This window comes from Budorcas taxicolor, chromosome 11 (assembly GCF_023091745.1).
Source record: "Budorcas taxicolor isolate Tak-1 chromosome 11, Takin1.1, whole genome shotgun sequence".
In the NCBI taxonomy this organism is placed as follows: domain Eukaryota; kingdom Metazoa; phylum Chordata; class Mammalia; order Artiodactyla; family Bovidae; genus Budorcas; species Budorcas taxicolor.
The window spans coordinates 92,797,654-92,821,693 of NC_068920.1; the positions used below are offsets into that span (position 1 = coordinate 92,797,654).

Sequence of the window (24,040 nt, forward strand, 5' to 3'; positions counted from 1 at the left end):
TCAAATGTCATACAATTGAGAGGCTTTGACAAACACAAAAATTACACTTGTTTCGCATCTGTGCACTCTTGGGTCCCACTCACGTTTTATTTTTCTCCATACAATGTGATATCATCTGACACACTATATATTTTTTTGTTTACATCTTTAACTTTTTTCCTCAACATTAAAATAGAAGTACCTTGACCTTGTTCTGCTTATTTTCCAGTTCTTCTGAGCCCACAGGAGGGGTTTTCATAAATTTTGAGTTATGTGTTAAATGAATTAAAATCCAATAAAGAAAACAAAGATGAAGGAGCTGATTATGTCTTTCATGTTCCTTACCTGGGGTTCTAGTAGAAAATTAACATGCAAGAAACTACTTCACTAAAGTAACTTCAAATAAATGTTATGTTCTTAAAAAGAACATTCAACAACAGTTCAATGGAACACTATGGAGAAAATGCAATTTGGAAAACTGGGTAATCCAAAAGATTAAACAACAAAAGGAATTTCCAACAATCTCCATATCCTTTAGTAAATGTGAATTACAATAATACCATTGCTAATTTATATTCATCAAACTGTCTTCTTTTAGGCTTTCAAAGTGTTCACAGAAGGGTTTTATCTGTCACTGCAAGATGTATGACAAATAGAAGACACTAAGGGATTAAAAAACCCCCCATATGCTGTCACTCCCAGAAACATGAATAGAGCACTGCCTACTTCTGGGCTAATCCAGAATTCAGTTGGAAAATGATATAGTTTTCCAAAAGCAAGTTAGAGACATTAGATTCAGGAAATGAGTATACAGATATACTTCCCTGCTCCCCCCTCCCCTTCACCGTGGAAGAAGATAACCTCCAATGACCACTGAGATGGATGACTATATTAGATCATGACAAATCTTAAACATCATTACCTCCTACATCAGTATCTAGAAATCTTTCTAGATTTCTTTCATCTTTCTTCAACCAGATGGATAAGATAAACAGTTTGTTCATAGCCATATTCATTATACAAAAACATTTTAACCATTTTGCTTACAAGAACCACTGAAGTAAAAATAGACAAACGTAAGGATGCTGAATCATATTCTGAGTTCAGAATGGAAGAATAAAAACAAGGTTTCTCAGGAACAAAAAGGGGTGGAACATTAATGTTCAAACACTAAATCCATACACATATTACAAAAGAAAGATTTTCATGGCTCTAAAACAGAATTCACTGCAGCTCACCTTGGAAAAATAGTGTCAGTAAAAAATATGATATCAGTTAATTTTGTTTTCTAAGTTTATGAGAAAGCACTGGATTTACTGAGAAATACTACATCTTCTGCTCTCCTTTCGGATGGCCTGCCTTGTATTACTCCATCCTCAAAAATCCTTGAATCGTGTAGCTTGGCCTTAGGCTGGAAAGTTAGGATCACTATCCATTTCTGACTTTGCCATCATCCTGTAACTTGGGAAAGTTACTCAGTTACATTTTCTCATCTGCCAAGGGAATCAAATTTCAATGTCTCTTTAACTGAGACAGTTGTTATGAGATAATATATGAGAAAATTCTTAAAGAGACAGGAATACCAGATCACCTTGCCTGCCTCATGAGAAATCTGTATGCAGGTCAAGAGGCAACAATTAGAACCAGACATGGAACAACAGACTGGTTCCAATTGGGAAAGGAGTAAATCAAGGCTGTATATTGTCACCTTGCTTATTTAACTTGTATGCAGAGTACATCATGTGAAATGACAGGCTGGATGAAGCACAGACGGAATCAAGATTGCCGGGAGAAATACCAATAATCTCAGATACGCAGATGACACCACCCATATGGGAGAAACTGAAGAGGAACTAAAGAACCTCTTGATGAATGTGAAAGAGTAGAGTGGAAAAAGTTGGCTTAAAACTCAACATTCAAAAAACAAAGATCATGGCATCTGGTCCCATCACTTCATGGCAAATAGAGGGGGAAACAATGGAAACAGTGACAGACTTTATTTATTTATTTATTTTGGCTCCAAAATCACTGCAGATGGTGACTGCAGCCATGAAATTAAAAGATGCTTGCTCCTTGGAAGGAAAGCTATGACAAACCTAGACAGCTTATTAGAAAGCAAAGACATTACTTTGCCGACAAATGTCTGTCTAGTTAAAGCTACAGTTTTCCAGCAGTAATGTATGAATGTAAGAGTTGGACCATAAAGAAGGCTGAGCACCAAAGAATCGATGCTTTTGAACTATGGTGTTGGAGAAGACTCTTGAGAGTCCCTTGGACTACAAGGAGATCAAACCAGTCCATCTTAAAGGAAATCAGTCCTGAATATTCATTGGAAGGACTGATGCTGAAACTGAAGCTCCAATACTTTGTCCACCTGATGTGAAGAACTGACTCCTTGGAAAAGACCCTGATGCTGGAAAATACTGAAGCAAGGAGGAGAAGGGGATGACAGAGGATGAGATGGTTGGATGCCATCACTGACTTGATGGACATGAGTTTCAGCAAGCTTGGAAGTTGGTGATGGACAGGAAAGCCTGGCGTGCTACAGTCCACGGGGTCACAAGAGTTGGACATGACTGAGTGACTGAACTGAACTGAACTGAAAATATGAGAAAGTAGTTTAAAAGCTGAAAATTAATGTACTGATTCAATGTATTAATCTATTACTTCAACTCAACCAAATCTACCAGCATTATTTGAAGAGCAAGAGGAAGTGAAGGACAGTATATACTTTCATCCATACACTAAAAAATTAAGTATATATTTCCACCCAGTATGAATACATTATTTTACAGGACTAATATAAATAGGAAAAATAAAGGTATTTTTATTTAGACAGGGCTGTTTTTTCTTTTTAATAAATAAACTAAAACAAATATGATATTGTAATGAGTTCAGGGACTCTTCTTTCTCTTTGTTTGCTTTCATAGGATTCACCACCCAGATGATTTCAACCTAAATTTTAACTATCTCTGACTTTAACACTGTTGACCAAAGTAACAGCTATCTAATCTAATCACAGAGTAGTTGCATTTCATGCAAAGATGGACACAATAAAAGAAAGAAAAGGTATGGATGTAACAGAATCAGAAGATATTAAAAAGAGGTGGCAAGAATCCATAGAAGAACTATACAAAAAATTTCTTAATGACCCAGGTAACCATGATGGTGGGATCACTCACCTAGAGCCAGACATCCTAAGTGGGCCTTAGGAAGCATTGCTAGGAACAAAGCTAGTGGAGGTGATGAAATTCCAGCTGAGTTATTTCAAATCCTAAAAGATGATGCTGTGAAAGTACTCCATTCAATATGCCAGCAAATTTGGAAAACTCAGCAGTGGTCACAGGACTGGAAAAGTTCAGTTTTCATTCCAAATTCAATCCAGTGAACAAGTCATTTTATGAAATCTAGTTAATGAGGAATATAGGTCCTCATAAATAATTTCCATCTCAAAGGTTTTAACTGTTGAAACTCACATGCAAAACATGTTTTTACTTATTACTGAGCTACATATCTCTCCAGGACAGATATCTTGCTTCATATCTTGCTTTATTCAGTTTTACATTTCTAGCATCTTCTATAGAACACTGAGTAGACATTTATTTTTAATGATTAACAATGGAATTGAATACAATTATATTTCATGCTTTGAAATAGGCTCATAATATTAACTGTTCAGTAGAGAATGGGAAGGGTGACCTATGAGTATGAGAAAAAAACTTAGACATTTCAACTGAATGTTCAGTATGAGGCAACAGAATGATAACAGTGACCAAAAAAAAAAAAAAAAAAAAATTAATGAAAAACACACACATACACACCTTTGATTGTAGGTGTCATTATTTCCAGAAACAAAAGCACGCTTCCATTTCACCATCCCTGCTCTTTCATCTGAGGAACTGTGGTTAATTTTAAAATTGATTTTAAGAATATTGACAATTAGAGTGTATCCAGATCAGAAGGACGAGATAGCCAGGAAGGATTTGGGAAGGATTTCAACACTGTGAAAAATAGTTTTAGAAACTGAAGATATAAAATTTAGAAAAGAAAAACTGGGGTCTAGGTGTGAGGGTGAGGGATATATTTATAGAAATTATTCTTTTAGTGTGAATGAGGAATTAGAATGTGTTTGTCCAGATCAACTGAAAACAGAGTACAGCACACTGGAGAAACTCAATAAATATCTTAGGAAGCAGCAATAACAACATGCAGATGGCTAATTGGCAATAATTTCAGTAGGCAGATTTTGATTCAAAAAAAGGAAAAACTCTAATAATTAAAACTCTCCTTAACAAGACTGTTACTTTTGTGAGGTAGCAAGCATACCCTCCTTTTGAAAATGTAAACAGAGTTGGAATCATCACCCATCACAGAAATAGCAGAAGAGTTTGCTGAATAGGCATTTGGACTAGGAAATTTCCAAAGTTATAGTTAAATTCATGATTCTATTATTGAAGTCATTTTCCATTTTGAAGCAATTACTGTGATTCTCATTTTTGTAAATTTCACAGTTACCTTGGTTTAAGGCAGATTACCACATACTTCCTGACTCCTAGTAAATTATTATTAATTTAAATGCTATCTCTAGGTCCAAAGTGTCGAGAGACTTACCAAGTCACCCGAATAATATCCCCCTTCCTCCACTAAGCTTCATTTACTCTCTAATAATTACCACTCTCATAACTTTCACATAATTTCTACCTCTCCAAAACACAGCCAGGAAGGGAATTCAAGGACAGGAAGAAACTATGATTTTTTTTTCATTGTATAATCGTTTTTAATGAAGAAAAGCAATTAAGTAAAGCAAGTCAAAAGCAAGCTGAGCTTTTTCTTACTGAGCCATCTAGAACAAATTTATGATTTATGCTAAAACTAGCTCATTTTAAACAGAATTTTAATATCCTAATCAAAGAAGTTTAAAAAAAATTAAAGGAAAACATTTTGCCTTTGTTATTCAGAGGCAAAAACGATGACAATTATTTCCTGCTTAGCATTCTTAGGCTCACTTCACATCTGATATTTTTTTGAATGAACAGTAATACAAATCACTACAAAACAAAATGTAAGGGGTGTACCACACACACACACACACACACACACACACACACACACATTACCTTTGCCGACAAAGGTCCATCTAGTCAAAGCTACGGTTTTTCCAATAGTCATGTATGGGTGTGAAAGTTGGACTATAAAGAAAGCTGAGCACCAAAAACTGATGCTTTTGAACTGTGGTGTTGTAAAAGACTCTTGAGAGTCCCTTGGACTGCAAGGAGATCCAACCAGTCAATCCTAAAGGAAATCAGTCCTGAATATTCATTGGAAGGACTGATGCTGAAGCTCAAACTCCAATACTTTGACCACCTGATGCAAAGTATTGACTTTTTGGAAAAGACGTGGATGCTGGGAGACATTGAAGGCAGAAGGAGAGGGGATGACAGAGAATAAGATGGTTGGATGGCCTCACCAACTTGATGGACATGCGTTTGGACAAGCTCTGGGAGTTGGTGATGGACAGGGAATTTGGCATGCCAAAATCGATTGAGTCACAAAGAGTCGGACACGACTGAGTGACTGAACTGACTCACACACTCACACACCTGTGTGTGCACACACACACACGTTCCAATTTCTTCTATCTCTCTTCCCTTCCTTCCTTTGCTCAACATCTGAGAACTGTATTTAAACCTGTATTTTAAAATACATATAAAAGGGGCAAATGTGTTTGACCTTTTTTAAGAAAAATCTTTCCTTCATGTAGTTTTTTATTTTAAAAGTTACCTTTTGCTCTTTGACAATTAACTTCATTTAAATCATCTATCTGTAATACATCCAATATTCTACTACATGTCCATGACTGAGTGCTCACCCTGCTCTAGAAATACACACTTTATTCATAATTATATGTGTGATTCTCATAACTGAGGTAAATTTTATTATTTCCATTTTACAGATAAGGAAAATGAAGTTATAAGTCAAATAAATTCCCCAAGTCATAGAGCAAGAGATAGCAAGTCTAGGGTCTAAATGTAGGTCTACTCAATTCCTCTCTCTATGATTTTTGGTTATCTGCTTTGCAACAAGGTTTACTGAGTATCTACCATGTTACCAAGCTCCATCCTCAATACAAAACTGAAAATAACAAAACATCTGCCTTCAAGGATTTCACATTCTAATTGCAATTATCAACAAATTAGTGAATACAAATCAGCAGGAAATTTTCATAATAAAGATAAATATTAGGTGCAACAATGGTCCTTAGGACTGAATAAATCCACTTTGCCTAGTTTGGGATAGGAAGGACAGTATATACAATGACCAAATGTATTCTGCTAATGTAGCTGATCTTTGGACAAGAAATAAGGTTCTTTCCTTGAGTGGCTTCTGCTTCTTCCTTGACTCCAGGCAACTGCCCAGCCGGTGTGCCTAGATCATACTAAGGTCCACTCAAGGACTGGACAATCCCATTTGATATGTTTCATTCACATTAAAAAGTACTTGTCTAGTGGTCTATGGTCACATTTTATCAGACCCCTTTTTAAGAACAAATAAATTAGTTAAAAAACTATGAAGCACCTTCAAATACTATATATATATTTTTTAAACTTTTAAACAAGACAGGCCTACTGAAAGAGCCATTTTTGGCAAGGAAAAAAATTGTGGCTCCCCCTCAAATCACATGATATATGTACCCATGATGTACAGAGCTTTCCTAACTTCTGAAGCTGTGCTCCCAGGCTGCTGCCAATATTCTTCCACACCTTCCTACCTATGGAAATGATATCCTGCTGTCACACATGATCATCTCCCCTTGCCTCCATCCCCCAGGAGCTTGGCTTTCTCACCTTCAGCACTCCTCTCAGTTTTGTTTCCGCTCACATCATGCCTTAATCATTTTCTTTTATAGATTTTTAAAAAATCTAATATTTCCCTTAATTTCTATGCCTAGGTCTGTCATTCCTTAAATGTTTCAGAACACTACCTCTTTTTTAATAGACTCTGGAGACCAAATTTCCACCCTCTAAAGTATAACCTTTGTAGAAATGATATATTCCTGTTTTATTTAACACCTCTTTCACCACAATCTTCAGTAAAAAGAGAAAAAAGTCATTATAATCAATTTTTTCCATTGTCTAGAAACACGTTTGAGGCCTTTTCTTTTTTTAAATGTGAACTCAGCACTTGTTGTTTGGCTTTTCCTTTGTCTGAATTACTTTATCATGGTCCATTATGGACAATGATCCTAAAATATATTACAAAGTATCCATGGGTGGGCATCATATCAAAAGTTTAAATGTTGCGATGTATTCAATTTGTGTCTTTTTTTCTCTTTTTTAAACGCAGGTATTTGAACTCTACACAATGAAAGTTTTAATGACTTGTACCACAACGTTGGAAAGAGCCCAGTGACATCTTTACTTGTGTGAAAATCAATTGTTTAATTTCAAGGATAAAGAGTAGGCCCAACTGAATAACCATATCTCCTCTGCTAGTCCTTTCATAATGGACCAAGGCCCAACTTCTCTTAAAGCAAGATAGTAATATTTTTATTAGTAAGGAAAATCTTTCAACACAGAAATAATATAAATTGAATAGACTTGTGGCACAGTGGCCCTGCGGGGGGTGGGGGAGAAACAAAAGAAAAAAACAACAAAAGAAAAACAACCTTCATCATTCACTATGACAATCAAGATCAGCTCATAAAGGACAAAAGCCATTTAGCTGAGTTGGTAACATTGCACATAATGGCTCTGTTTTAGCAGCTTTCTGGGAACTTGAAAAGGGGCTTTTTAAGGTACAGGATCATAATCTACCATAGACCTATTGATTAAAATTATCAGTTAGGTTCCTTGAAAATGTATATATTTAAAAAATATGCTTCAGATGATTGGGGGTGGGCGGCGGGGATGGGAGGTGGGGGAGAGCTAGGCAGCCAACCTGAGAACCCCTGGGTCAGAACAATGGTAACGAGGTCAAGGTTTGTAATGGTGTTTCAAAGACTGCTCATATGTTCTAACAGGGAAGTAGGCTACTTGACCAGCCTCAAGCATTCTTTTAACTAGGGAATGACAGATTTGAAGTAGTTGAAGAATAAAGATGCAGTTGTTTGGCCTAACAGGTCATGACATTACACCTTACAATAAGAAGGCAAATGAGCACCCAAAGTGGCTCACCTTCATTAGTCCAAGTTTTGGCTTTCATTTGAGCCAACTGGCTTCTCTCTTTCCACTGAAAAACTCTTAATTTTACCCAGTCCTCTCGTGAAGAATGTCACTGGACACAGCAAGTACAGAAGAATCAGTGCAAATACAACCACACTGCCAGGGAAGGAATCTGAATTCTATGCCCTGTGACTGCTGGTCAGATAATGCATTCTTTTATTTAAATAAATAATCATTGGAAAGACAGTTACAACAAAGCATCATGTAATTCTTCTAAGTCAGGATAGCATTAAAAATGTCTGCTCACTAAGCTAAGCAGGAATTTCTGGCCTATTTTGCCACCAGCCATCTGCAAAAGACTTATGGTTAGCTTGTGAATGAGGATTTCCCTGTGAACTAAATCACAATTGGCCAATTGAGGGATTTCCATCCCTCTGGCAGCACTTTAGCCCAATCTAAATTTGATTGTTTCCTTGAATGCAGTAATTTAATTTTCTCCAAATGTCTACTGACTTTATAATGCCAAGTCCAGAAGATGAAATGGAAAACTGGGTCAGTTGACCAGGTAATCCAGGCCAAAAAATAAATATTGCTTAGAAACTTCATATAACATGAGTCATTTTATTATCTCAATAGCCTAATTTTCTGTATCTGGGTTATGTGATAAAATTCTGTAGGGTGAAAGAAATTACTATCTTTCTTTCATACCTCTGGTAATAATATGCCTGTACTTTTTTTACACAAAGAATTATTGGAGATTACCTCAGCTGCTACAAACCTGAATGAGCTATCATGTCATCATCAGTTCAGTTCAGTTCAATTCAGTTCAGTCACTCAGTTGTGTCTGACTCTTTGTGACCCCATGAATTGCAGCACGCCAGCCCTCCCTGTCCATCACCAACTCCCAGAGTTCACTCAAACTCATGTCCATCGAGACGGTGATCCCATCCAGCCATCTCATCCACTGTTGTCCCCTTTTCCTCCTGCCCCCAATCTCTCCCAGCATCAGAGTCTTTTCCAATGAGTTAACTCTTCACATGAGATGGCCAAAGTAATGGAGTTTCAGCTTTAGCAACATTCCTTCCAAAGAACACCCAGGGCTGATCTCCTTTAGAATAGACTGGTTGGATTTCCTTGCAGTCCAAGGGACTCTCAAGAGTCTTCTCCAAGACCACAGTTCGAAAGCATCAATTCTTTGGCGCTCAACTTTCTTCACAGTTCAACTCTCACATCCATACATGACCACTGGAAAAACCATAGCCTTGATTAGACAGACCTTTGTTGGCAAAGTAATGTCTCTGCTTTTCAATATGCTATCTAGGTTGGTCATAACTTTCCTTCCAAGGAGTAAGTGTCTTTTAATTTCATGGCTGTAGTCACCATCTGCAGTGATTTTGGAGCCCCCCAAAATAAAGTCTGACACTGTTTCCAATGTTTCCCCATCTATTTCCCATGAAGTGATGGGACCAGATGTCATCACAGGTACAGGCAAACAAACCAGGAGGAAAAGTTAATACTGCATTTAGCGGAGTACACATTTTATATAAGTGGATATAACTTGAATGTATAAAGATGTGTTCTGAAAAGTGGTAACTATTATTATCCTTGTGTTTATACGTCTTAATGTCAAACATCTCTAAATTATCCATCTGAAAAGCTATGGCTATATACCATAAGCAACAGCCCCACATACAGAAAAATCTCTGGTGATTAAAGCAATAATGACTAAGACCCAATAAAGCCACTTTCATTCTATTTCACTCCAAACCCTATTTTCACCAAAAGGACACATAATAAGGCACTCATTTTAAGGAAAATGCAGCCTTCAGCACTGCAGTTTTCTTGTTGATTTTTAATTCAGAGATTTCCTACCACTGCAATTCTTCAACTCAAGGCTCCACAATTTAGGACAGGTGGCTGCAGATCTAGACCACTTGATAAATCATCTAGTTGAAGATACGATCATTTATCCCCAGGTTGGGAAAAAGTCAAAGGCTCTTTGGGTGTATATAGCTGTTTGAGGGCCTGAGAAAAATGAATCTTTCAATATTAGAAGCACTAGGTAAGTCACATGAATGGAAAGTACAAGGGGACCCACTTCATTCTTTAAAACTTCTGTCACAAACTGCCAAAAGGTAATTCCTGAAAGTTACAATGAATCACGCCAGGTAGAAGCTAAACTTCTAGGAGCCTCTTCCTCTTACCGATATACACAGAGAGATATACAAAGATGAATTTTTAGCCCTTTCTTGAAACATTCATTTAATATTCCTTTAATAATCCCTGATTACTAGAAGAATTTTAAAGGAAAGACTTGATCATTAGTGGTTAATGGAGAGGTTTTCAAATCCCTTCCAAATTCTGTGACACCACCTACCTACACTGGGCCGAGAACAAAGACAATCCAATGGGTCAAGTCTGAGTCCTCAAAAGAAGAAAAATCCTGGTTTTACTGATCTTCTTTTTCCTTTATTAGAATATTTATCTTGAAGCAAACAGGAAGAAATAAATTTGAAAGTAGATATATTATGGAAAAGAAAAAAAGAGCATCCAAAGTAAAATCTTAAAGAAATTCCATAAACTTGTTTATAATCAGTCAGCAAGTCATTAAACATGCATTATTGAATACATACTTGTCCTAGTCCCTGTTCTGGGGCTCTAGAGATATATAAGGGCAGAGATCTCTGCTCTCTTATCTTCTTGCTGAAGTAAACCAGATGATAAACAGTAAGCAAAATAAATGCTAAAATTTTAAAGTGTGTTAAAAGATAATTGTTATGGGAGATAAACTGACTGGAGTAAGAGAGTTCAGGAAAGGGGCAAATCATAGTATTAAATTTGACTGTCAAAACAAGTCTCTTGAGACTCAGGTGCCATTTGAGCAAAATCTTGAAGGATGTGAGGGTATAGGCAATTATTTTAGTATCTCAAGGTAATTATGTTATTTTTCCCTCAAAGATACCTATCAAAGAAGAGAAAGCCCTAATTAGCTTGTCTGAAAATTTGGTCTTCAGGTGACGAAGTAGTATAAACTCAACTCATATATCACTCTGGTAAGTTATTAATGAGGCTAAACATTAATTCATAAAAAATTTTTTTATCTAGGAGGTACTTCCAGTCCACAAGAAAATATTTCTTTCTGACCCCTTCAGTTCATTAATTTGCGTTTAAAGAACAGCATATAAAGAAACTAGATTTCCTAGATTTGTTCAAAGGGAAGACAATTTATTTCAACTTCATCATTATATGTGAGAGAAATGTGAAAATGTAAAAGAGAAATAGGGATATCTAAATATGGTTAAGTAGAATTAACCTTTCATGCTTAATTGTGCCACTATTCTCTGTAGTATGAGCCACCAGGACACTGATGCCCAGTTATTTTTAACTTAATCATAGAATCATAAAAAACAGGGCATTTATAGGATAGGCAGATTTTGAGACTAATAACATCTTAAAATCCTGGGCATATTACAGATTACTAGTTTCCAGATTTACTTAATTTAAGGTTGTACCGTATGTTTCAGCATCACCATTGATAGAAACCATCTTCTACTTCTTTTTGCATTTGTCATGTAACAGCATACTGGAGAATGGAGTATTTTTATTAGCTAATAATACAGATCCTAAGATTTAGACATGTGAGGCTGAATTATTTGCCCCGGGTCAGTAAAAAGCAAATGCAGGATTTGAACAGGTCTTATGACTGTGGTACTTACGTATCACACTATACTGGTCCTTTGTTTAAGATATTTTACTCCCCTAAAATGAAATCTTCAAAATGAGAAACAATAGCATCTTATATAATACTTTATGAGGAGTTTCCTTCACACTACCTCTAACTTTATTTTTAAAATAAGAAGATAGAATCCTGTTTCATGATTATTAGTGTTTAAGTGGAGCAAAGTCTTAAGGTCTCCTTAGAGTTGATAAGTCTGTATCAGTTATTTTAGCCAAAATTTCCACAGTGTTTTGCCTATCATAATAAGCAATGTCTCCCATTATATGTTATAAATAAAATAGTGTCAACAATTTGTAAAGATTATCTGAAAAGTTCTTTTCTGCTACAAAGTTCTGATTCTAGTTGAAGATTCGAGTCCCTTTAGCATATGAGCTAATGAGTATCCTGGGTAATTACAGTATTCTTTAAAACCACTGGCCAAGACAAGTTAAGAAATATCTACTTACCAGCCTAAAGATTCTGATTTTTTAAACCTAGATTAATTTAGGCTTCCTTCATAGCTCAATTGGTAAAGAATACACCTGCGATGCATGAGACCCTGGTTCTATTCCTGGGTGGGAAGATCTGTTGGAGAATGGACAGGCTACCCACTCCAGTATTCTTGGGTTCCCTTGTGGCTCAGCTGGTTAAGAATCCACCTACAATGTGGGAGATCTGGGTTCAATTCCTGGGTTGGGAAGATCCCCTGGAGAAGGGAAAGGCTACCCACTCTGGTATTCTGGCCTGGAGAATTCCACGGACTAAGTCCATGGGGTCACAAAGAGTCAGACATGACTGAGAGACTATCACTTCACTTCACTTCACTTCAGATTAACAAAAATACATTTCAACATGGATAAATAAGATAAAATCATTATTTTGTAAAAGAAATGATCCTTTTAATATTCAATATGATATAAAATTTTTTTTTTGCTATTTATGATCTATTTCAGTAAAGAATCTAAAGTTATATTTATACTACCTCATTCTTTAAACTGTTAGACTGTGAAGAATCCTTTCTGTGCTGTTCAATGAGGATTAATTAATCCACTACAAGCTTAACAAAATCCTTATTTAGTTTACCAGTTATTCAATGTCATAATTGTGTATAGAATGTAAATAGGAAACTTCTCATCACAGAACCAAGAGTGAAGATATAAAAAAGGTGCTGGGGCTTTTCATAGTAAAAACATAATGATAAAAACCATTAAATTGCAGCAAGAGGTAATACAGAAATATTTACTCTTCCAGTAGCTTTTCTTCATTGTGCTCAGAACTGACAGGCAGGTAGGCTAAAGAAGACTGCAAAATAAATACCAAATTTTAAACAGTCATGTAGCCTTCTAAGTATATTACATTAGTGAAGTAGACATTTAATATCTTATTTCATGAAGTGAAATTCTGGTCTTTCCATGTTCTGTGGCTGAGGAGCTTCTAGTACTGCAACCATAGAAGTCACAATAAATAAACAGAAATAAATTATGCCTTGGTTGCAAATGAACCACACGTAAGCATTTCAATACAGTTAAGATTCTGTCAACACTCAAAAATGCTTCTGAGCAATGAAGAATAGTTGATATTTTGAAGCTAAATGAGGAGACATGACTTCAGAAGCCATACAAAAGAAGAGAGATATGATATTTTCAAAACTAAATTAGTTCTATATCAGATATCACAGTAAAATGTATTTCTGAGTTATAAAACAAACATGCATCATGACGTTGGTAACTGGAAACTGCACTTCACAGACAAATTAGTCACAAAGATGATAGTTGAAACAAAAATTATGGAAACAGAAGAAGATGTATACTACTACTAAATATGTTATTTTTCTCTAAGTATTAATAATACCAAATCTATTTTAAGAATAGATAGAATATTAGTTGTGGCTTCACATTACAGGTAAAATTTTAAATACATAATCTTTGATACTGCTTATCAATTAGGTGAGTGGAACTAACTATATATAGATATTAACACAAGGTTATGAGAAAAATCTGCATTTTCTTTACAGTTATTCCATTTTAAGATCGTCATTTTCACTAACACAATGAAGTTTAGGGACTTTTAAAATGTGTAATTACATGGTTGACAGTTGTAATACCTTGGCTTTCTAGTAACATGAGAAACACAGATAATCAAACAATAAACATTTCGAAGAGTCAAATGGAAACTTATTTTGCAAATATAGTGCAGGATTTACAATTGAAAGGAATAGCAAATATGCTCATATCACATTAAGACATATCACAGATATGACAAATTCTGGCTTGTTTGAAAGCTTGCAATGCTAACCCAATTGAAACCCAATTTAAACACAAGTCTTATGGTACATCACAATTGATACAGGTTAAAAAAAAAGAACTCAGAACTCATGGAAACCACATTAGTTAGTTTAACATTATATGTGAATTTCAGGAAATGTCCTGTGTTGCTATCACACGAATAGTGAAAGTTAGAAAATACGGTTTTATTATTTGCCACTGTGACAGTGAATCACATTAAAATTTTTGAAAACCTACAAACACAAAAATACAGGGACCTTTTACTTCTTTACCATTGCTGTTCATAGGTTAAGACATATTAAAGTGATACCAGAATGATATTTTATTAGAAAGAAATACTGTAGCTTTGAAAAAGGATATGATCGGAAACAAAAGAAGTGTAGAGACAGACAGCATTCAATATAATCTATTGCTACAATTCTTTCTAGTTACTTTTACAAGTTTCCTTTTACTTTTCCACCCTCTACTATGTCCACCACAAACCCTCCATGTCCTCCTCTATATCTACCTTTTCCAATACACCCCCAACACACACATACTTAAATCATGAGAATGGCAAGTAAGAAAGACATTCTGGAAATACAATGGTCAAAAAGAAAGTCAAGCTTCCTGCCCTCATGGAGCTTACATTCTACTAGGAAAAGTTGACATTAAATATATAATCATTCACATAAATATATACAGTTATAATAATTGTTATGATGGAAAATATAGGCTTTTGATCATCATTTAATGGACAATTATTAACCTATGCTTCTCAGCTATTTAACCAGTCAATGATGGCTGGATTTGCAGTGTAACTTTCTTTGACATTTTCTGATTTAAATGGTCATTCATTTTTCTCAAATATTAGAGTAAAATATAATCAATTGTTAGAATGAAGTGACCAGTTTAAATACACATAGAAGAAAACAAGCAAAAAACTGCCTTCCCAGACAAATAGATAAATCTAGATTCTCAAAAGGAATGGAAAATAAAGTTAATATTGTCAATAGTCCTAAAAATACTGTGGCAAATTTCAAACCTAGAAAGAAAGCAAACACAGTGTCACAAAGACTGCTTGAATCTATCTAACCACAACCAATAGGAGTTTGGTTGGCCCTGAATATTATCTCTCTTAGTTATCCCAAAGAAAATAAACATTATTCCTAACTGCAATCATTTAGAAAACATGAAAACAAATAAAAATAGTCAACTCTAAAATGTGAAACAGAATGACCAAGTCAAAATATGAGTCAAGATGGTCTACAAAAAGAGTGAAAAAGTTTTTATTTCTTTCATTTTGATTCTGCCAGCAAAGCAATGAGCCCTAACACGTCTCCAGCTGACTTATCTGCTTTTGTCATACAATATGATAAGGAATTCTGCAGTTTTCAAACCCTGAAGAAATAATTACGGAGTTTGGAAGGATCCATATCAACTGTGTAAGGATATATCACAAAGTGATACCAGTGCTTACCTCTAGAGAGAAGCCTGAGGAGGAGGATGAAGGAGGTTATCAGAAGAAATGTTCCTTTTAAAAATGTACAAAATGTAATACAATTGTCTGTCACTAGACATTTAAAAGTTCAGAAAATACCTAAGAATCCATATAAAATATATCAAAATGATAGCAATAATATTCTTGAACCTAGTTTTGCTTCTGGATTCAATAAAGGAAGATTTTAATTCATTCCCAAATGATTATTCCAGAATACCTGAATTCACTACTCCTAAAGAGAAACGGTGGGTCCAAAAAATGTTTCAGGATTAAAATTTGATGGGAAGATTTGACAAACATGAATTTTCCATGCATTATGTTATTTAAGATTAGGTAGATTTAACACATTTTATGCACAACTAGGATTTAACCTGATACAAAAGGCTACACTGTAAAGTTTCTAGACATTTTTGACTACTCCAACAGGTGGTACAAGGCTATCCTTGCCTTGTAGGATAGCCTCCTAAAGGAGACCCTGATTCATATTATCTTTATGTTTTCTGAATGCCCATCACTAATCATACTATTTACTACTCTCCCTGCACTTCCATTTCTTTCCATGTTTTCATTCCCTATTTTATTGACACTCATTTATGATTCATCACAGTCAAGACTGGATTTTTTGTTCTAGAATGCAGATTTGTTGAACTAATTTGCAACTAATGCAGACTTACAAATCATGTTTCTCATTATATATATATGCATATGCATATATATATATATATATATATAGCTTAACCAACATGTAAAGGTGATCACTGTTTTAAAAAATACCCAAGTCCATCTCAAAGTCTTCATTTCCCATTTAACACCAAGAAGTGTCCTAGCCCTATTAACAGAAAAATAATGTAAAGTAAATACCAAATTCCTGTCCTGTATAGTTTTGTGCTGATTGAGAAATAAAATTTGATGAAAACTGGTAAAGCAAAAATATTTTTGACACACATGTCAATAGAAAACTTTTATGACTGACATAATACAACTGCATAAAGTTAAGTGACATTTAACGTTAATTATACCAAAATGAATATCAGGTAAGCATAAAAATGAATTATTCCATATGTAGAGTTAAATGGTTATATAATTAGAGTATTATTTTTAAGAGTTACTTTTTCACAATGTAATTGATATATATGTGTATGTATATTTAGAAAGTTATGTATACACATGCATTCATACAAATATATGCATGCACATATACAAACACATATACATTTACTTCACTCAGCTAGTAAAATAAAATATAAATACATTTCCCTCTATGTCAGCCTGATTCCTATACTATGGAACTTGGGGGAAAATGCCCACTTCAGAAATGGAAGTAACAGTAGTTTGGCCTCAAAAAAAAAAGAATTTTAAAAGTATCCCAAATGGTACATAAAATTTCTAAAAGAAGTGATATATGTTGTCATTTTCACGGTTTCTGAAAGTGTAAAATAAGGTTAAGTTATATTATTCAAAATGGCTGACCAAAATACAAACTGCAATAACATATGTTCTCTTTTTATTGGCTCAAAATACTCAGACAACATTTGTTTCTAAAGGTCTATGTTACACATTTAAAACTTTGATATCCTCTCTTACTTATTTCTACACTCATATTCAGGGCTTTTTTTTTTTTAAACAGAAAAGCTTCCCTGCTGGATGACACTAATGTAAAGGGAGAGAACTGTGTGCTTTGGTACCAATTCACCTGATTAAGGTTCAGAGCAAAAGAGAGATTCAGAGAACTCAAAGAAACACATGCTTGTGTTTAAAACAGCCAAAATAAAACAAAACTAGATACCAAGGGCACATTCATTCATACACAGTTAAAAATGGTTAAAGGCTATGAGACATATTTATATTTACCACAGCTGCATATCATCTATTTTCTTTTAATGAAAACATTAAACACAACGTGGATGGTTCTAAATGGCAAACTAAGCATGCTTTTAAATTTGGCACCAATACTGTCAAAGAATACACATGCCTGACTTACCAAGGGATGCAGAAATGTATATCTAGTTGACAATGTTCTTAAAACAAAGTTAGTATCCACAAAAGAAAGAGCAGGCTTGTCTTGAGCCTTTATCTCTCTTATGACACTACCTTTTAGAGCTACCATGGAGTCAACATGTTTATATAACATCTAGAAGACCACAGCCTGATGAGCCTGCAGCAGTACATTTCAACACTGCACATGCTTTGACTTACATTCTTAGGCAGAATAGCTGGTGCAGGTGTATTCCAGAATTAAATATTTGAGGATGATATGTTTCTGGTGGCTACACTCATTATTTAACTACCATTAAATGATACTGCAAAAACTGACACTGAAACCTGTAACTAATCTTTAAATATGCTAATTATATAAGCTGCTGACATTAAAAAAAAAATACTCTAAAGAGCAAGAAAAAACAGAGGGAAACATTTTGATGGATTTTTCTTACCTTAAATTCATAAAATATTCATTACCACTCACACCTACCTCCCAGTGCCCATTACTAATGCCAAAAGGTCTAAATATATTTGCATAACTTAGACACACTATTATTCATATAGATGATATTAAGAAGAAATAAAATAACGTAATACCTTTACTTTTACCTATGGATTTGATGAAATGGTTCCATGAAGAAAGGGTTTCCATACAAAGAGAATAAAGAGGAGAGAAACAACAATAAGAATTATGAATATATGTAAATGTACTACTCTTTGAAAATTAAATATACAAGAAGGTATAAATAAGGGTTTGAAAACAAATGGAGATATAATCAATACATGTTGAGAAATCTGCCTTTTTTAAGGCAATACGTGCAAGGAAATTAGAAAGCCCATGCTCACTTTAAAAGACTGCACAAAAGGAGATACACAATGCCTGTAGGTAGAAAAAGTATTGATTTTGTAGAACACTATACTCAGCATTCAAGAAGCCAGAAGCCAGAGATGTCTGCATATGTTCCCAAACTGCCATGCATGGGTGAAAAATGGACTCTTTTTGGTGCAGTACATTAAACCAAGTATCTTCTTTCATATATTAATGGCTCTCTGATTTTCTTTACTATAACTACCTTTAACTGCATATGCTGATAAACGTATGGAAACTCTCAATTACAAGTTCTTATGTCTCATTTATTTGCAGATATAGTGCAAGAATGAAGGAAAATAAAAGTCAAAGGAGCAAACCAATACCAAACCAACAAATAAAGGGGAGAAAAACACACGAAAAAATGTGAACAAAGTTATGCATTTTATTTGCAGCCAGATAACTTGCAAGCATTTGCCCATCCTTTGCAGCAATGGTTTGAAAGCGGCTAGAGAACAAGAAAACACTGAAAGCAGAGTGGAAAAGGAACAGAGCCCATACCTTGGTCGCCCATCATCAGGTGCGCCAGACCTTGAAGGGAAACAAGAGCACAGTCAGCAATAAACAAGGGAGCATGGGAAGGCAGGGTTGTCACAGTGACAAAAATGTTCAGTGACAGACATCTTGTTTCCTATGAGACGTGTCTGTATCACAGAGGCAAATCAAAAGCATTCTTTCAACTCCTGGTTGGAATGCTTTGGGGCAAAGACTTACAGAACTGCAATTTAAACACTTGCATATGCTGCACTGTGTATTTCTTCCATGTATCAGTTGGAGCATTCAACAGCATAAGAGCATGACTTAAAATCCAACCAATCCCTTAAATATTGCATCTGCCCTGCATGCCCTCTGATAAGGCTGTTTTGAACACTGCCCCCACAGGGTTTGCCTTCTTTGGTGACGAAATTATATTAAAAAAAAAAAAAACCCAAGGGAATACCTGAAACATGGGCTGGGTCTGATCTTTTTCCTCTCATAAAAAATGAGACGTTTCATAATTAAATGAAAAAAAGAAAAACACATCCTGAGTCACACTGAAATGATAATGCAGAAATGGCCCCTTGTCTGACACAGTTAGGAACTGAATAAGCTTGTTCAAATGTAAAAGAGATCATCAGACATGCAGTTGTAAAGTTAGAATTTTTTTAAGAAACAATGGATGACCTTTAACAGGCTTAAGTAATTTTCCATGGAAAACAAAATCATTTAACATTTTACTTAAACATTACTTCAATATTAAAGTATGAGTTAACATGAGTATATTTAAGATTAATTTCATCAAGATAGTTTTCTAAAAGAATATGGAATTCCTTTTGTTTATTTAAATTATTTTTAATTCTTCCTTGACAATTTTAGATTGAAGACTACCCATTTTCTAAAGAATACTAGTAATTTTCTTTTAAAAATTATTTCACTATCTATAAATATATGTTTTACTTTTCAGCATTAATTCCTAGTTCTTTAGTCTAAATTTAGAAATTAAGTTACATTTCAATCCCTATATATTTCAAGAATATGGGAAAATGCTAGAGAAATAAAGCATACATACAAATTTAATAAAATGTATATTTCATTTCCCACTGTTAAAATATATTTGAGGCTTTGAGCTAAACAGCATTGTATATTATTTGAATCAGTATCGAAATAACCTATATTATGGCTTTAAAATTTTAAGGGGTATTTACACATTACTGTGGGGCAGACACAATTACAAATCATCATATAATTATGATACAAAAATTACTTAGTACAGTAGTTCAATGTTTCTGTAATCTAGTTTCTTTTATATTTTCTAAGTGATTTTTAAACAAAACAAAAATCACAATCAGTTTAAAAAGTTTATGATTCTTTGGTGACTCATGATACTTTATATGCTTAAGAATAGCAGCTTTTCTGCCCAGGTTATACAATTTTTCATTTAATTTCATTTAAAAATTACTATACATTTCCTAACAATAGTTCATAACTTTTTGTAAAATAAATCAGGGAAATAATTCTATGCAAGATGTAACTTTTACATTCCTCTAATGGCTTTTAATACTACCTTAGTAAGAATAGAAATTTTTAAATATCAATAACATTTGCATTGTTTGTGTTATACTCCCTACCTCCAAGGCAGTTAGACTATATGGTCAAAGTGGAGTTATAAACATAGACATTAAAAATTATGATCGAATACAGTGAAGTTACTCAGTCGTGTCAAACTCTTTGCAATCCCATGGACTGGAGCCTACCAGGCTCCTCCATCCATGGAATTTTCCAGGAAAGAGTAGTGGAGTGGGTTGCCATTTCCTTCTCCAATGATTGAATAAACTTTATTACAATAGTTTATGAGCCTATACTCTGAAAATCTTGTCAATTTTTTTCATGAGATGTGTAAGGAGAGAGTCATACATGCTCATTAAGCTGATTTTAAAGCCCCTTTGAATGCAACTGGATTTAAAGAGAAAAGAACAAAAACACAGACCTTTTTACAGGATGATTAAAGAAACACAAAAAAAACCAAAAAGATACTTAAAAAAAAAACCAATCTTTTGAATTCAAATAACACGCACAGTTATAAATGAGAATGATTTTGAACAATGTCAGACCTGTAAGGGTAATATCTTTACCAAGTGTACACTCACACACTATTTAAATTATACTGTAGAAAAAAAGATGCCATTTACAGAAGCAATACCTGGAAAATTTTTCGCTGGTGATTTCTTTTAAACTTTTAATTTGTTTTACTTAAATTATGAAACAAATGTTCGGCAACTAAGCAATTGAAAGAATCCACGAAATAATCACAAATAATATGCTGATATCTGCTACTGATCAATTTTGTATTAGCATGAATCGTTCTTTGAGACATCAAATTTTAGTAATTTTAATCTGTTACATTAGATGGGGACTCTTTCTAGAGAATCTGAACTGCTAATGCTATGATTATGTAAGGTGATATGACATCAATTTCCCTTTCACAATTCTTTGCACTTCCTAGTTCTTTTCATGTTTTTATCCTTTACATATTCATTTAAAGCACATGCACTAATGCATTTAAGTTCCTTAAAGGTAAGGATGTTGAAATATGAAACTAACACAACATAGAAAATCAACTATATTTTACTATTTTTTTTCAATTTAAAAAAAGATGTTGAAACATGTTTTAGTTTGTTGAATTCAACAGGAAAAATGTATAGCTTTCTCAAAAGCTCTTGATAATTTTAGAAAACCTTGAACAAATACCATAATTCTATTTAACAGACATAGAATATTACAAATATACTTACCAGTAATCATGCTGGAGTGCTGAATGCTTTTATTTCCATGAACCAATGGCTTATTTTTAATCTAAATTTATGCCTCTTATACTTTATTTTGTGTTTTTTAAAAAATCAAATTATTTGAAACTAAACCAATGGGCTGGAGATGATATAATAATACTCAAAATTTACAAAAGAAATCATTTTGATCAAGAAAAAAAAATGGAGACTCATGCACTGGGTTCGGAAACCACAAAGATATATTTTTTCATTTAAAATAAAAGAAGCAAGATTGTGTCATTTTTCCATGGAGAACACTGAAATAAGTATTCTAAGGTTTATATGGGATGCTGAAGTCCATCAAGGGCTGGAGTTAAGGTTGAAGAGGTTTCATAACACTTGGGGCTGAAGGGAGTTGAAAGTGTGTGTTCTATATGAAAAATGATACACAATCCAGAAATCAGCAAATACTCAGAAGTTCAACTTACCGTCTACATTCAAGATGTACTCTACTATTACTAAGAAATAAAAAGCAAATGAGAGTTGGAAAACAAAGTAGAAAGCACCCACCTTCCACATTGTTGTCTTCTGAAAGCACATGACAAGGAGGGAGAGAAAAGGAAAAACATTCATTAAGCAGCATGCAGACTAGACCTTGCCTTTGCATGTCTTTTTCATGCAAGGCACCAAACACATCATGCAAGTGCTCCATCGCTCCCATTCAAAGGGGAAAAAAACAATCACAGGAAGCAGGTTCCCTCCCACTGGCAGCATTTAAGGAATATGAGACAAAATTTCAGTAATACTGCTGGGTACTGAGCAAGGAGTTTTCAAAGTCTTTCATTGGCCTGTGCAAAACATACAGAACTCTTCTATGTTGCTAGCACAGTTATCCTAGCAATTATTTCTAAAGCTTTTTTATAACGGTTCTAAAAGATTCTACTTTTAATTTTGACTTACTTGGACAAAAGAAAGTTCATGACAAGTAGTCATTAAATTTCACTTAAAGATATTCCAATTCTATCAGATATGTAATCTATTTACATCATGGCCTTGAAATATTTCTAATAAATTTATTTCCTTAAAAAACACAACATAAATTTATGTACCTAAAATCTGTAATTTATTTAGTTTATAATGTGTTCATACTTGTTCACAAATGACAATAGTTTATTGCAGTTTTCAAAAATATAAAGTAGAAAAAATAATCATTACAAGAGAAATTCATTTGATAGCTGTTCATAAGACAAAGCTTACAATGATTTATTCACTTTGTACATCTGTTTAGGGTGTGAATATGAATGTAGTTAATATACTGATAATATTGGGTGAAATTCCCTTGTTTGTCCATATATCTATATAATACCTAAATTTTTCATATATTCAGTATATTTCCATATGTGTATATATAAACATATATAATCAGATTTTACACGTCTTAACTACACATAATCAATGTAAGTGTATGCAATATAAAACTATTAATATCTATAAGGCAATTCAAGTACTATTTGAGACACAGGGCTTGGGATCTAGGTAAGAAATGGAAGGAAAAACTGTTTTATGGCACTAGGGTGAGAGCAATATTTTGGTACTTACGAAAAAGTTTTCAACAATAAGCATATCTATGTTGACATTTCTTGTCGTATTCTTATATTTAATTAGCTGTGCTTTTAAAAGAGGGTACATGATGAAAAGTATTTATAAAAAGTAAGATAATAGTAAATGCTGTTAAGTTGAAAGAAAAAAAATAACTGCAAATGCACCATTTTAAAGGTTTCAACAAACAGCTACTTAATAGTCAAAGTTACTAATGAACTAAAAATCATCAATTTTGTTTAAAATATATTAAGTGGAAACTGAAATATCAACACAGCTACATTTATTGACGTGGCCTTAATGCATAATAGAACATGGATAAATGTAGACAATTACACCTATACAAAGTAGTTCATTTCCTACAGTTCATGTTAAAAGAAAAAGTTTTTTTTAATGACTGAAATAATTGGTATGTGACAGTCATTTGCTGTTTGATTTAGGTTTCCTATCTACCAAATAAGGAATCAGAATGCATTACTTTTCAAAGGCAACTTGGATATGACATGGTCACAAACATTAAGTTTTTGCTTTATTGCTTTATATTGAGAATCATATAAAGATATAGATATTTTAATGTTTAGGATACACTTTGGTTTTATAATGATATCCTTTGAAATTCTATTTTCCATTTAAGATGCTCATTTTTCGATGTTTATTAAATATGTGGAGTAAAACGACAAAATCAGGGAATTTAGAGGAGAGTTACTAAGCAAATACAGTCATG

General features: G+C 33.9%; 1 protein-coding gene across 1 annotated transcript in view; it reads right to left on the minus strand.

Moving 5' to 3' along the window:
- The window catches only part of NRXN1 (neurexin 1), a 1,203,402-nt gene that overhangs the window by 1,066,828 nt on the left and 112,534 nt on the right, over positions 1-24,040 (minus strand). Inside the window, exons 2-4 of the mRNA XM_052649572.1 lie at positions 22,288-22,305; positions 18,974-19,003; positions 18,202-18,213 (exon numbers count right to left, since the gene is read on the minus strand). Coding sequence (XP_052505532.1) covers positions 18,202-18,213; positions 18,974-19,003; positions 22,288-22,305 — 60 coding nt within the window. The remainder of the gene's footprint in view (positions 1-18,201; positions 18,214-18,973; positions 19,004-22,287; positions 22,306-24,040) is intronic.